This window comes from Myotis lucifugus, unplaced genomic scaffold (assembly GCF_000147115.1).
Source record: "Myotis lucifugus unplaced genomic scaffold, Myoluc2.0 scaffold_189, whole genome shotgun sequence".
Classification (NCBI taxonomy): Eukaryota; Metazoa; Chordata; class Mammalia; order Chiroptera; family Vespertilionidae; genus Myotis; species Myotis lucifugus.
In genome coordinates this window covers 1,159,955-1,173,605 of record NW_005871237.1, presented here as the reverse complement: position 1 = coordinate 1,173,605, position 13,651 = coordinate 1,159,955, and the positions used below count along the sequence as shown (strand labels likewise).

Genomic DNA, 13,651 nt, shown 5'->3' with positions numbered 1-13,651 from the left:
TGATGGGGAGAAGAGAAAAGCATCAGGAAGAGGAAAGCGATTAGAATCAACATTAATATTGGCCTGGGAGCCTGACATCTCCCAGCTGGGTTCATTCAAAAGAGAAGACAGAATGTGTGGGCTGCTGAGGGAGTGTGTGACAGTACAGTCACTGCACCTAATGAGGCCCTCCAGCAGGCAATGTGGTGGGTTAGAAAAGTGCCGGCCACAGAGGCAGGCACACCAGGGCTAGAATTCTAATGCCCATATTTATCACTGTATGTGCTTGGGCAAGCTACTTAATTTCTGGGTTTCAGATGCCTCATCTTTAGAACTAACACCTAGCACAGTACTGCTACAAAACAGGCACTCAACGCATTTATATTGGGTGTCCGCCTTGTCTTGGTGTTTGTTGTTACTGTCCAAGATGAAGGTTAAGATGGCCCTGTTAGCAGTTTACCCAGAAGTCTTCCCTCCAGAGGACCCAGGGCCTGACCCACTGGCCAGAACAGCCCCCTGAGGTCCTCATCACACACTCCTCTTTTATTCTCTTACCCTGGTGCCCTCAGTCACTGGAAGGAATATTGAGACTAGCTTCATGTTTACTACAAAGGGCTAAATCCGAACTGGTGAATTGGAGTTAGAGAGAGGCGGATACAGCAACATTTAAGAATGTGGTGAAATATGCAGCCTTAGGAGACCTTCAAGGTCCTGTCCCTTGGACTTCTCAGGTGACACCTGCAAGCCCCGCAGTTGGGAGCGCTAAGAAAGGACATTTGAGATGAGGTGAGGGTTAACTACCAATACCAGTACAATAGCTTCCAACACTGATTCTCTGAGATCAACTTAACTGATACTCAGAGTCTATTACTCTATAAGAATTCCTCAATCCAATATAAATGTTGGCCAACTTCAATGCTTGGAGAAAATAGTTTGGATTGTTATATTTTCAGATAAAATGAAGCTTAAGCCAAAAAAGAGATCCTTAATTTTCTTAAGAATTTTTTAATGTATCATTATACTTCATTGACTTCAAAAGAATAGCCCTTCCAGGTAACTCAGTTGGTTGGAGTGTTGAACCGACACACCAAGGTTGTGGGTTCAATCCCTGATTAGGGTACATACAGGAGTCAACCAACAAATGCATAAATAAGTGGAACAATAAATTGATGTTTCTCTCTCTCTCCCTCCCTCCCTTCCTCTCTCTCTAAAATCAATAAATACATTTAAAGACTTTTTCTTAAAGAATATTCTGAAAAAATTGAATTTTTATGTATTTATTAAGAACCTGACATTATCTTCCTATCATCATTCCCACTGTATAAGATTCCAAGACAGGTAATAGACAGGAATTTCAAATCATGGTAGGAACTATATTAAAAGGAAAATGCATGTCTTCTGAATTATACCGGTGACAGACTTAGGATAAGAGAAATTGTATGGGATGTTAGTCAATACAGGCCTCGACATTCTAAAGGGTAGCATATCTGGTGACTTACATTCATTTTTATCTTTACCTACACAGACATACAGGAGTCCACCAGTGTATTCTTGGGAATAATCATGTATGTGTTCTAGTTTTTGAAAGTCAACCTAAAGTTTTGGTAATAGAGAAAAACGCCCAAGGAAGAAGACAGTTCTTAATAAATACACTTTCTATGTGTTCCTTCTCTTCTAGAAGAAATATGAATGTGGTCTAGTATTCCCATGTCCATATATAGCAACGCTGGCACCTTTAATTACCACTGTGTTTAGTCCCGGTTCACCAGAATGTCACCGTCAGTACGTCGGTCTGGCCTAATGCCAGTATCAATCAGCTATGGCAGCTCCTAGGGAGTAAATAGATGATTACCTCTGGTTTCTCTAAATTTTAAACCTTCCTAATACTTAAAAACTAAGTACCCACCTTCAGCAGTTTGGCTCAGTGGATAGAGTATCCGCCCACTGACTGAAGGTCCCATGTTCAATTCAGCTCAACGGCAGGCTCGCTCCCCAGCCCTGGGGTCGCAACACAAGTAGGAAGCAACCAATCGATGTGTCTCTCTCACATCGCTGTTTCTTTCTCTCTCTCTCCCCCTCCCTTCCACTCTCTCTAAATATCAATGAAAAAGTATCAGATGAGGATTAACAAAACAAAAAAATAAGTCCCACAGCATATTTTAGGAAAATTCAAAACAATTTTCTAGCACAGGGCCTGATATACAGTAGGCACTAGTAAATGTTTTCAATGGCATGTCTGACACACAAGGAATAGCAGATTGGGATCCTGCTGACTTGACATTTCAAAATGGCATCTGCCTTCACACCTGTCCTTCACATGCCAGACTTCGCCCACTCCCCCACCTGATTCATCCATGCCTTTGAATTATTTACAGACTGAGCTTTTCCTCTCAATAGATCATTGACACAGGGACTGAGGCTTATTCATTGTTGTATCTCTCTCCTCCCCTGCCTGCAGCTAACATGGAGCTCCACACATATTGGACACTCAGCACATGAACATTAAAAATAAAGAACATCAGCCCTAGCCAGTTTGGCTCAGTGAATAGTACGTCAGCCTGTGGACTAAAGGGTTCCAGGTTTGATTCTGGTCAAGGGCACATGCCCAGGTTGCGGGCTCAATCCCCAGTAGGGGGCATGCAAGAGGCATCCAATCAACAATTCTCTCATCACTGATGTTTCTATCTTTCTCCCTCTCCCTTTTTCTCTGAAATAAAAATATCTATAATAATAAAAGCATAATATGTAAATCAACCAAACGGGTGAACAGCAGAACAACCATCCGGAAGACCATGCCTATGACACCCACTGGCACCAAGCCAGCCAAGTGCCAAGGCAGGTCGAGGCCCAGCCATCGCCCCATGATCACCCTGCAGAGGGAGGTCCAGGCCATGTACTGGTGGGCTGCGGCAGGTGGGCAGGGCCTCCCTCTGCAGGGCGCAATCCATCACAGAGCCCCGCTGGGTGGTCAGGGCCTACCACTTTGGGGCGATCGATCATGGAGCCCTGCGATCGATCGCCCCAAAGAGGGAGGCCCAGGCTACCCGGCAGTGGCATGATGGCAGGTGGGCAGGGCTCCCCTCTTTGGGGTGATCGATCGCGGGGCTACCGGACTGTGAGAGGGCACAGGCCAGGCTGAGGGACCCACACCCCAGTGCATGAATTTCGTGCACCGGGCCTCTAGTCCTATATAATAAAAGCCTGAGAAACCAAGATGGCGGCATAGGTAAACACCGGAGTTTGCTGCCTCGAACAACCACTTCAAAAATACAACTAAAAGACGGAATGGACATCACCCAGAACCACAGGAAGGCTGGCTGAGGAGAGACTCTTCAACTAGAAGGAAAAACAACAGCATTACGAGGCTTAGAGGAGGCGCAGTGTGGAAAATTTAAAGGTACGGTGGTGCGGTGGTGCGCGCGCAAAGCGGGCTGGTGGCTGAGGGCGCGGTTGTCGTTTTCAATCAGGAGTGAGTCTCAGACTCTGGGCTACAGATCCGGGCGAGTCTCTAGGGACCCAGACTCAAACGGGAGAAGCGGGACTGTCTGGCTACGGTCCCTCCGAGGTTTGCAGCGGTTGTGGGGACAGAGAGGCAGAGCCCCTGGAGACGGACTGAGAGCAGCCATAGCTGCTCCCTCCCCCCGCCCTGTTGAGCCCGCCCCGCCCAGGCCCTGCGCAGAGCCATTTGCCGATCGCCTCAGGCAAAGGCTGGACTAGCGCCTCCCCAGAGGACTGAAGTTTTCCACACAGCTGATTCCTACAGCCAGTCGGCCTGGTGGTCAAATCCCTCTAGTGTTAACTACAACAATTAAGGCTTGGCTAGAACAAGACTGCGCACAAAGACCACAAGGGGGTGCACCAAGAAAGCATAAAAGATGCGGAGACAAAAAAACATGACAGAAATGGAGGATATGGAGCTAAGAATCGCAATTTTGAGGGCTTGCTATAAACTTGAGCAGAGCCTCACGAAAACTAATGAGACCCTCGATGCTACGATAAAGAAATTAGAAAGTAAGCATACACAGACTGAAATAAAGAATATTATACCCAATAGCAGACCAGAGGAGCACAAGAATCAAACCAAAGATTTGACAAAAAACACCCAACTGGAAAAGCAAAATGAAAAAAGAATCCGAAAGTGTGAAGATAGTGTAAGGAGCCTCTGGGACAGTTTCAAGCGCACTAATATCAGAATAATAGGGGTGCCAGAAGATGAAAGACAGCAAGATATTGAAAACCTATTTCAAGAAATAATGGCAGAAAACTTCCCCCACCTGGTGAAAGAAATGGACTTACAGGTCCAAGAAGCGCAGAGAACCCCAAACAAAAGGAATCCAAAGAGGACCACACCAAGACACATCATAATTAAAATGCCAAGAGCAAAAGACAAAGAGAGAATCTTAAAAGCAGCACGAGAAAGAGACTCAATTACCTACAAGGGAATACCCATACGACTGTCAGCTGATTCCTCAACAGAAACTTTGCAGGCCAGAAGGGAATGGCAAGAAATATTCAAAGTGCTGAATACCAAGAACCTACAACCAAGATTACTTTATCCAGCAAAGCTATCATTCAGAATTGAAGGTCAGATAAAGAGCTTCACAGACAAGGAAAAGCTAAAGGAGTTCATCACCACTAAACCAATATTATACGAAATACTGAAAGGTATCCTTTAAGAAGAGGAAGAAGAAAAAGGTGAAGATACAAATTGTGAACAACAAACATGCATCTATCAACAAGTGAATCTAAGAATCAAGTGAATAAATAATCTGATGTACAGAATGAACTGGTGATTATAATAGAATCAGGGACATAGAAAGGGAATGGACTGACTTTTCTTGGGGGGGGAAGGGGAATGGGAGATTCGGGAAGAGACTGGACAAAAATCGTGCACCTATGGATGAGGACAGTGGGTGGGGAGTGAGGGCGGAGGGTGGGGCGGGAACTGGAAGGAGGGGAGTTATGGGGGGGGGGGGGAAGAGGAACAAATGTAATCTGAACAATAAAAATTTAATAAAAAAAAAAACTCAAAAAAAAAAAAAAAGAATAACTTCCTTCAATTACTTCCTTGTAGCTTAATAGAACAATAGAGTAACCTTGGAATGGAGATAAGAAACGCCCCGGTCTTTGGAATAGAATGGATAGGATTAAGATCAAATAGTATAAATACAGATGTAAAAGGACAATAAAGAGAGGAACCTGGCTATGATGATCACCTGAAAATAAATAAATAAATAAATAAATAAATAAAAGCCTAATATGCTAAGTGTCTGGTCATCCATTCAACCAATCAAAGCATAATATGCTAATGATATGTTAAGGCCATTCAACCACTTGCTATGATGTGCACTGACCACCAGGGGAAAGACAGTCAACAGGTCGACCAGTCGCTATGATGTGCACTGACCACCAGGGGGCAGACGCTCTGACCAGTAGGTTAGCTTGCTGCTGGGATCCAGTGGATCGAGACTGAGCAAGACAGGCCGGACATGCCCTGGAGCCCTCCCGCAGTCCCTCCCAGGCTGGCCAACCTCCAAGGTCCCTCCCCAGCCCCAATCGTGCACTGGTGGGGTCCCTCGGCCTGACCTGCACCCTTTTGCAATCCAGGACCCCTCGGGGGATGTTGGAGAGCCGGTTTCGGCCTGATCCTGCAGGCCAGGCCGAGGGACCCCACTGGTGTATGAATTCATGCACCGGGCCTGTAGTTAATAAAATAAAGAACATCATAACCTCAGCCTGTCAAGAAGAGAGGCATGCCTTCCCACTCACTAAAGAAGGGCTTTTTATCCAACCACAAGAGAAGGGAGTAGATGTGTTTATGAACAGCTATTTTGACTGGCATTTGTGCTGTGTACCAAAAAAAAAAAATCCACAAACACTATTTTTAGTTTCCCTGTCAAGTTTCCAAAATAGACAAGGCTCCAAGATCACATATTTGCTCTACTTATCAGGTAAGAAGTGCTCTTGAAATTCTAGATATAATGGCAGTTAGCAAAGTATAGTAGTTGAAAATCACAGACCCTAGAACCAGCTGCAAGATTTGAAACCCGGCTCCTCCCGGTTAGCTATGTAAACTCGGCTAAGTTCATTGTCTCAGTTTCCTCATTCATAATGGGACCAGCAAATAGCCTACTTCAGAGGGTTATCATAAGGATCAAATGATACCAGGTAACAAACTCATCACACTGCCTGGACATACCCTCTATGCAGACATACCTCACTTTACTGATGTTTTTTGCAAATTGAAGGCAAGACCCTCTACCAGCAAAAAGGTTACAACTCACTTATTGTGGTGGTCTGAAACCCAACCTGTAATATCTCTGAGGTATGTCTGTGTAAGTATTACCTATTATATCCTTTATAGTATGAAAGGCCCTTAGAGTATTTTTAAAAGGGAAGACATGATTAACACTGTCATAGATTACAAACTATGCTACCTGCTCACTCTAACTTCCATGCTCTTTAATTATTCTACCACTCATTTTGGCATAGAGATTTAGTGCAAAGACAATCTAAGAAGCCCATAAAGAGAACATTCATTTAAATTGACAAGTTGCTCACATTTTTCATCACCTAGATTTTTTTAACATGTCACTTGGAGAGAATTTGCTTCAATAAAGACAAACTAGTCCTTCCCTGCTCTTCATAAATTAATAAAACCCCAGCATTAATTACCTGACAGAAGCTTGCTCTGTGAGGTCACCACAAGCATGATATAAATCAATCTTCCGCGGCAGAGTTTAAGTAAGCAATTTTTTTCTCCAGCTTTCTGTCCCCCCACTATTATAGCTTTTTAAGTAATGTGTGAAATATTTTATAATTGGGTTCAATCACTTTATTTTAAAGAGTTTCCCAAATGTAGCCTATCATTTGTATTAGTAAGTTCTGCTTTTTCAATACATTTTCATTATTTGCGCTATAAATAAGTTTTATGGTGCATTCTACATTCCTCCATGTAGTGACAATTCCTCAAGTTGGGGGTTGCAAATACTTCCTAGAAGGAGAAATAATGCATCAAAAGAAAACGTTTGCATATGTTCGTCAATTTACCAGGACTATATTTTCTAATGGAGATGTGCAACGAAAGAAGCAAACATAGGAGAAGGGGAGCAATAACTAATAATAACAATGACCACACACCAATCGCCTACTGTGGACGAGGCACTGGCCAGGTGCTTTAATTTTTTTATCTCATTTTAATTGAACAAGGTAAATATTATTTTCCAAGCAATGGGGAGTAAAAGGAAAGTGTACACATATATTATTGGGGTAATTTTTAACGAGGGATAGGGAAAAATGACTAAGAGAAAATACAGTCAAATATAGTTCATTCTCAGTGGTGGGACTATGGGAATTTATTGTATTTTTCCTTGTACTTCTCTGATGTTTTTATTCACCAAGGAAGGAAACAAGGAACAAGCAATGAATGAATGAATGCTCAAACAAACAAAACAAGAGGTTAAGCAACTTTCCCAATTTCTTACAAGGAATGAGCAGGGGAGTTGGGATTTGAATCCAGGACTGTCTCACTCTAAAGCCACACTATCCATTAAGTCGAAAAAATATAACCAGATATTTTGGGGGGCCCTGGCCAGTGTGGGTCAGTGGTTAGAGTGTCAGCCCACGCTCCGAAGGGTCAAGGTTCGATTCCTGGTCAAGGGCACGTACCTGGGTTGCAGATTCAATCCCTGGTCCCGGTCAAAACTAATTCAGGAGGCAACCAATTTGTCTCTCTCACATCAGTATTTCTCACTTTTTCTCTCTCTCAAAATCAATGGAAAAAATATCCTCGAATGAGGATAAACAAAACAAAACAAAAAAACATTTTGGAAGCTCTGAATGTTGACTTGTTCACAGCCCCATTTATGTTACCAAGTAAATGAAATGTCCACAATTTCCTCAAATTACATATATTTCTCCCCTTATATTATTTACCTATTAAAACAAATAAGATACGGGGAGAGATAACAAAGAAGTATCTTAACAAGGTCAGCTTAGCACAACCAATTAACAAATAATCCCATGATGCCAGAGCAGACGAGTGAAGTTCTTAGGTGAGGACTACGGAAGACCAGCTGTCACCTCAACCTTCCTAATGCCGAGACCCTTTAATACAGTTTCTCATGTTGTGGTGACCCCCAATTTCATTGTTACAAATTGAACATAATTAAAGCATAGTGATTAATCACAAAAACAATATGTAATTACATATGTGTTTTCCGATGGTCTTAGGCAACACCTGTGAAAGGGTCGTTCGACCCCCAAAGGGGTCGCGACCCACAGGTTGAGAACCGCTGACTTATATGATCCGTGGCGGGGCACGCAGGAACTCACTGGGGCCCACAGGGAGACCTCGCGGCGCCCGTCTTTCCCCATCAGCCCTCCCTATAACGCACCCAGGAAATATCTGAGCCACCTTGAAGTTCCCCAAGAAACTACAGATACGATTTGTCTCTAAACATAATTTGCCAAATGTGAAACGGGAAACAGGAAGCTTGTTAATTAGCTGAGAAAGCAACAAACCAAAACTCTCTCCATAGACAGAAAATGTTAAATGACACAAACTCGAGGGATAATCAGTTTTGAGTAATTTTTGTGCCATTGTCGTGTACTCTCTTGGGCAGTGAGCAGCTGTCGTAATCACTGTCTCAGAGTGAGGAGAGCATCTGAGATGATTCAAACCAAATTGCCCAGACTTTTAAAAACGTGTTTGAAAATTTGCACAAAATCACACACAGTAGAAAAATTTCATTAACCACTTAGAGACGCTGAAGCTCTGATGCAGGAAGTCAGACACTCGCATCACAAAATGTGGTGCACGATCTGATCGGCAATGAATTTTAGTCAAAGAGATGTTTCGAATGCTTCCACCCTCCTGCCTGACCTCGTCCGTGTGAGTTGGAACTACAGGGAAGGGATGCTACAGGCAGCAACTATACCTATACCTGGCTCTTCCATGAGGGAAAAGCTGGGGCAGGGCAATGATGCAGGTTACCCTCCTCGCTCCTAAGCCTCCTGGCTTCCTCACAGTAAGGACAGCTGAGCTCTAAAACAGATCACTGCAGCCTAAAGGAAAAGACTGTCCGGAGAAATTCCAAGGGCAAGAATTTCCAAAGAACACTCTGAAAGTCCAAAGACCGATACTGTCTGAGACTCAGTTCACCAGTCGGCCATCTCGTTTCCCTCCAGGCCGCAACTTCCCTCCAGGCGACCCCAAAACCTGCGGTGAAGTGTGTCACTCACAGTCGGCCTCCTGCCAGTGGCACTTTGGAGAATGACAGAGAAGGAACAGGTTTAGAGTGAAGTGATGGAATGAGGAGAAAAAGAGCATGTGGAAACTGAGAACCAGGACGGCCCCAGTCGGAACAGAAGTGAAAGAAACTGCTCTGCCCCGTCTCCCCGCCCAGAGCGCTAACAAGGGCTGTTGGGAGTGGGCGTTATAGTGCGCTGTTGGTCATCTCTAGTACAGGAGGTCCCTTTTTGATTTCTCCAAGGTCTTGCCATCATGGGAGATGGGGGGTGGGGCAAGGATAAGGAGAGGCTTCATGATGGACAGAGCCTGGGAGGGCTGCGGCCAGTGAATCCTCCTTTCTCTGATGGGAATAGCTGGAAATGTGGGAGATAAAGACCTGGGGGAGGGGGGGAGGGGGAGCAGATGGGAAAAAAGGGAAAGGAAAAGGAAAAGGAAAAGGAAAAGGAAACGGGGAAGGGAAGGGAAGGGAAGGGAAGGGAAGGGAAGGGAAGGGTAGGGAAGAACTATCAAGAACTCCCAAACACCATGAGGTACAGAAGCACATCTTCAGACTGGACCTGTAGCATCATTGATCCGAAACCACAAACACCAAACACGGGGTAGGTATGCATCCCCGTGCAAAGGGAAGCCTTAGAAGCAGGTTTAGGTGAGGAAAACAAGTCGCAAGACCAAAGCTGGGGAGACTGAACAGGACAGAAAGCAGCTATATGGAGAGAAATGGTTCAGGGTAGAGGCTGTAAAGAATCCGGTACTAAAGGCGTAATCTTATGTGGTGCTGTATGGAAGGCATAGGGGCAGGCGTGCCTTGTCTGAAAAGTCAGGGCCACCGCATGTTCACAGCAGCATTGTTCACAATAGCCAAGCGGGGGAGCAACCCAAGTGTCCACTGAGGGATAAATGGATAAACAAAATGTGGCCTATACACACAGTGGAATACTATTCAGCCTTAAAAAGGAAGAACATTCTGACCATTCTGACAACATGGATGAACCATGAAGACATTCTGTCAAGCAAAATAAGCCCGTCACACAAGGACAATTACTAAATGGTGGTTGCCAGGAGCTGGGGGGAGAGAAGAATGGGGAGCTATTGTTTAATGGGTTTCAGTTTTACAAAATGGAAAGAACTCTAAAGATGCATGGGAGTGATGACTGCACACCATGAATGTACTTAATACCACTGAATTGTACTTAAAAATGGTTACAATGGCAAAGTTTATGTTACGTGTATTTTACTCCAGTAAAAAATAAGAGATACCTTTAAAAAAAAAAGGCAGGTTTTGCAGATCAGCAATTGGTGTCAGTTGTTTATTTGTTTTAAAGAGGAATAGTTTTCCAATGTTTTTATTGGTTTCAGAGAGAAAGGGAGATGGAGCGAGAGATAGAAACATCAATGATGAGAGAGAATCATTGATTGGGTGCCTCCTGCATGCTCCACACTGGGGATCGAGCCTGCAACCAGGACATGTGCCTTGACTGGGAATTGAACCGTGACCTCCTGGTTCAATGGCTAATGCTCAACCACTGAGCCATGCCAGCTTGGCTGGTGTCAGTTTTGAATGTCTCTTATAGCAGTATTTTCCAAGATATAGTTCATCTGTCAGCAGACATTTTCGACCATTTACTTTTGAGAGTAATGTGCTAGACACTGCGAATATCAAGACTGTCCGAGAACAGTCCAGCATGAGATGCAGACCAGGAAAAAGAGTTATGACAGTTCCATGTTGCCAGGATGACCCTGAAAAGAGTAAGCACCTAATTCAGACTATGTGGTCAAAAGTGCTTTCCAGAACAGATCATGCCCCAGCCGCGTCCTAACACAGAAGCTACCATTTAGAGGTAGAGGGGAAAAAAAGCCCAGGCAAGAGGGCCCAGCACATGGCAAGAGAGAATGTGGCATGTTTTAAGCACCGCATGTAACTCCTGCCCAGAGCACAGCGGGGGAGGAGCAATGTGAAGAAGAGAGGAAGGTGAGAGTTAAACAGCAACTGAGCAGCAACAATGAACATCATTTTTCTGGATGGTGATAAACCAGTTGGGGAAGGAAGCTTTTTAGCTTTTGATCCGTGATCACTTTTTTCTGAAAGGATGCTATGAATGGCATATTAGGACAAAAACAGAATAGGGAGTTGAGAGGGAATGCAATGCCAACTGCCCATGAGGCCATAAGCGTGTTGTGTGTGTGTGCATGTGTGTGGTTAAGTACACATAAAATGTACCATATTAAAAATTTTCAAGTGTACAGTTCAGTAGTGTGAAGTATTCAAACTGTTGTTCAACCATCTCCAGGACACTCTTCATCTTCCCAAACAAAAACTCTCCACCCAATAAAGAATAACTCCCTATTCCTCTCCCTCCCCCCGATCCTTGTCTCTGAATGTGACTACTCTAAGTACATCACATATGTGAAATTGTACTACACTTGTCTTTTTGTGACTGGATTGTTACATTAGCATAATGTCTTCTAGGTAGCATGTGTCAGAACGTCCTTCCTTTTTAAGACTGAATAATATTCTACTGTATGTGTAAGACTACATCTTGCTGATCCATTCATCTGTGAGGGACAGTTGGGTTGCTTCCACCCATGGCTATTGTGAATAATGCTGCCATGAATGTGGGGGTATCAATATCTCTTCAAGACCTTGCTTTCAATCCTTTGGGGTATAGACCCAGAAAAAGAATTGCTAGATCATATGGTAATCCTATTTTTTATTTTTGAGGAACTGTTATAACATTTCCTTAGCAGCAGCACCATTTTACTCTCCCACCAACAGTGGGTGAGGGTTTCAGGTTGTTTGTTTCTTTTCACATTCTGGCCAACACTTGTTAATTTGTTTTGTTTTGTTGTGTTATAGCAGCCACCCTAATGTGTGTGGCAGTTGTAAACATCTACTTAACCCTTCTGGCCTTCAATTTCCTCACATGTAAAATGAGTGCACTAGACTAGAGGATCCCCAAGGATCTCAAATTTCATCGTGCTATAAATTGAGTGGAGAATTGGGTTGATTTACTGGAAAAACTCAGGTCATTTCATCACTGTGAGGCTCACATTCCCTAACTGTATTCACAGCACTGACACATACTCTGGATATGGTTTCAAGGAAAACACAGACTGAAATTCAAGTGCCAGGAGCATGAACTTAATGCGGAAGTTTCAGAGAGCCTGGTCCCAGCCATCCATGGAGAAGACGCGGATACCACTGGATACTGAAGAGGTACACCCAGGTGGCACGGCTTTTACACTGCAAACCACCCCCCACAGGTGAGGCTGATTGTTACTGTAGTAGAGACACCTAGTCATTGTTCAACGTTCACTCATAGAAAAGGGTAAAACTGCAACTAAATAAAAATATGGGCAGGCTGGGATGGCAGGGAGAAGTGGTCATTCCCCAGGCATCATGTTTTCTGATGTGACCAAAACTTTGAAAAAGGAAACGCATTTTCTTAATGAGATGCCCTGAAGAAGTGTCGCCAGTATGTCCTTGGGAAGAATGCTGTGCTCACAAACAGGTAAACAAAGGCACAGGATGACCTGCAGGAAAACCAGGAGTATTAAAACAGGATCCAGGACCCCTGAACTCACAGCCCAACACTGCTCCCAAACGTAGCTCCTCCTCTAAAAGGGAGGATTGTTATTATCACAGCTTTCCAAGAACAACAACAGAAACCTATTACTATGGATGTGTACAGACAATTTTGCTCCATAACAGCCCTTGTCTTTTTAGGAGTGCTGCAGCACTGTGGGCCTTCATGGGGGGATCAAACACGAAACACGAAAGCCTCTTTCATGTTCTACGAAGAATCATCTGGAATTGTGCGCTGATGGATATTATTAAACTTATTGTGGCAATCATTTTGCAATATATACACACATCACCTGAAACTAATATTATATGTTAATTATATCTCAAAAAAAACAACCCATCATCCAACACCTGAGGACTACAAACCTTCCCACATTACAAGGGTTGAGGGTTGAGTCACTTTACCTTCGTGGGTGGTTTTAGGAGAATTAGGGCAAAAAAAGCTCAAAGAAGGCCAGCATTGTGGGCTAAAAGAGACCTGCCCCCAAAGAGGCAATATGTGTGGAGAAAACAAGAAATTACTTTGTGGCCCTTTTCCACCCGTTTTTAAATATCCTATATAATAAAGAGGCAATATGCAAATTGACCCTCACGCCCTCACATCATCACAAGATGGCTGCCCCCACATTGTCACAAAATGGCCGCCCCACATTGTCACAAGATGGCTACCCCATGTCATCACAAGATGGCCGCCCCCACATTGTCACAAGATGGCCAGCAGGCGAGGGCAGTTGGGAGCAACAAGGCCTGCAGGGGAGGGCAGTTGGGAGCGAACAGGCCTGCAGGGGAGGGCAGTTGGGGGCAATTGGGCCGGCAGGGGAGGGCAGTTGGGGGTG

The 13,651-nt window shown here is 44.1% G+C and overlaps 1 protein-coding gene across 1 annotated transcript in view; it reads right to left on the bottom strand.

Annotated features, from left to right (window-relative positions):
- The window catches only part of TBC1D30 (TBC1 domain family member 30), an 81,029-nt gene that overhangs the window by 43,887 nt on the left and 23,491 nt on the right, over window positions 1-13,651 (bottom strand). The window contains exon 4 of the mRNA XM_014462723.2: window positions 7,448-7,458. Coding sequence (XP_014318209.1) covers window positions 7,448-7,458 — 11 coding nt within the window. The remainder of the gene's footprint in view (window positions 1-7,447; window positions 7,459-13,651) is intronic.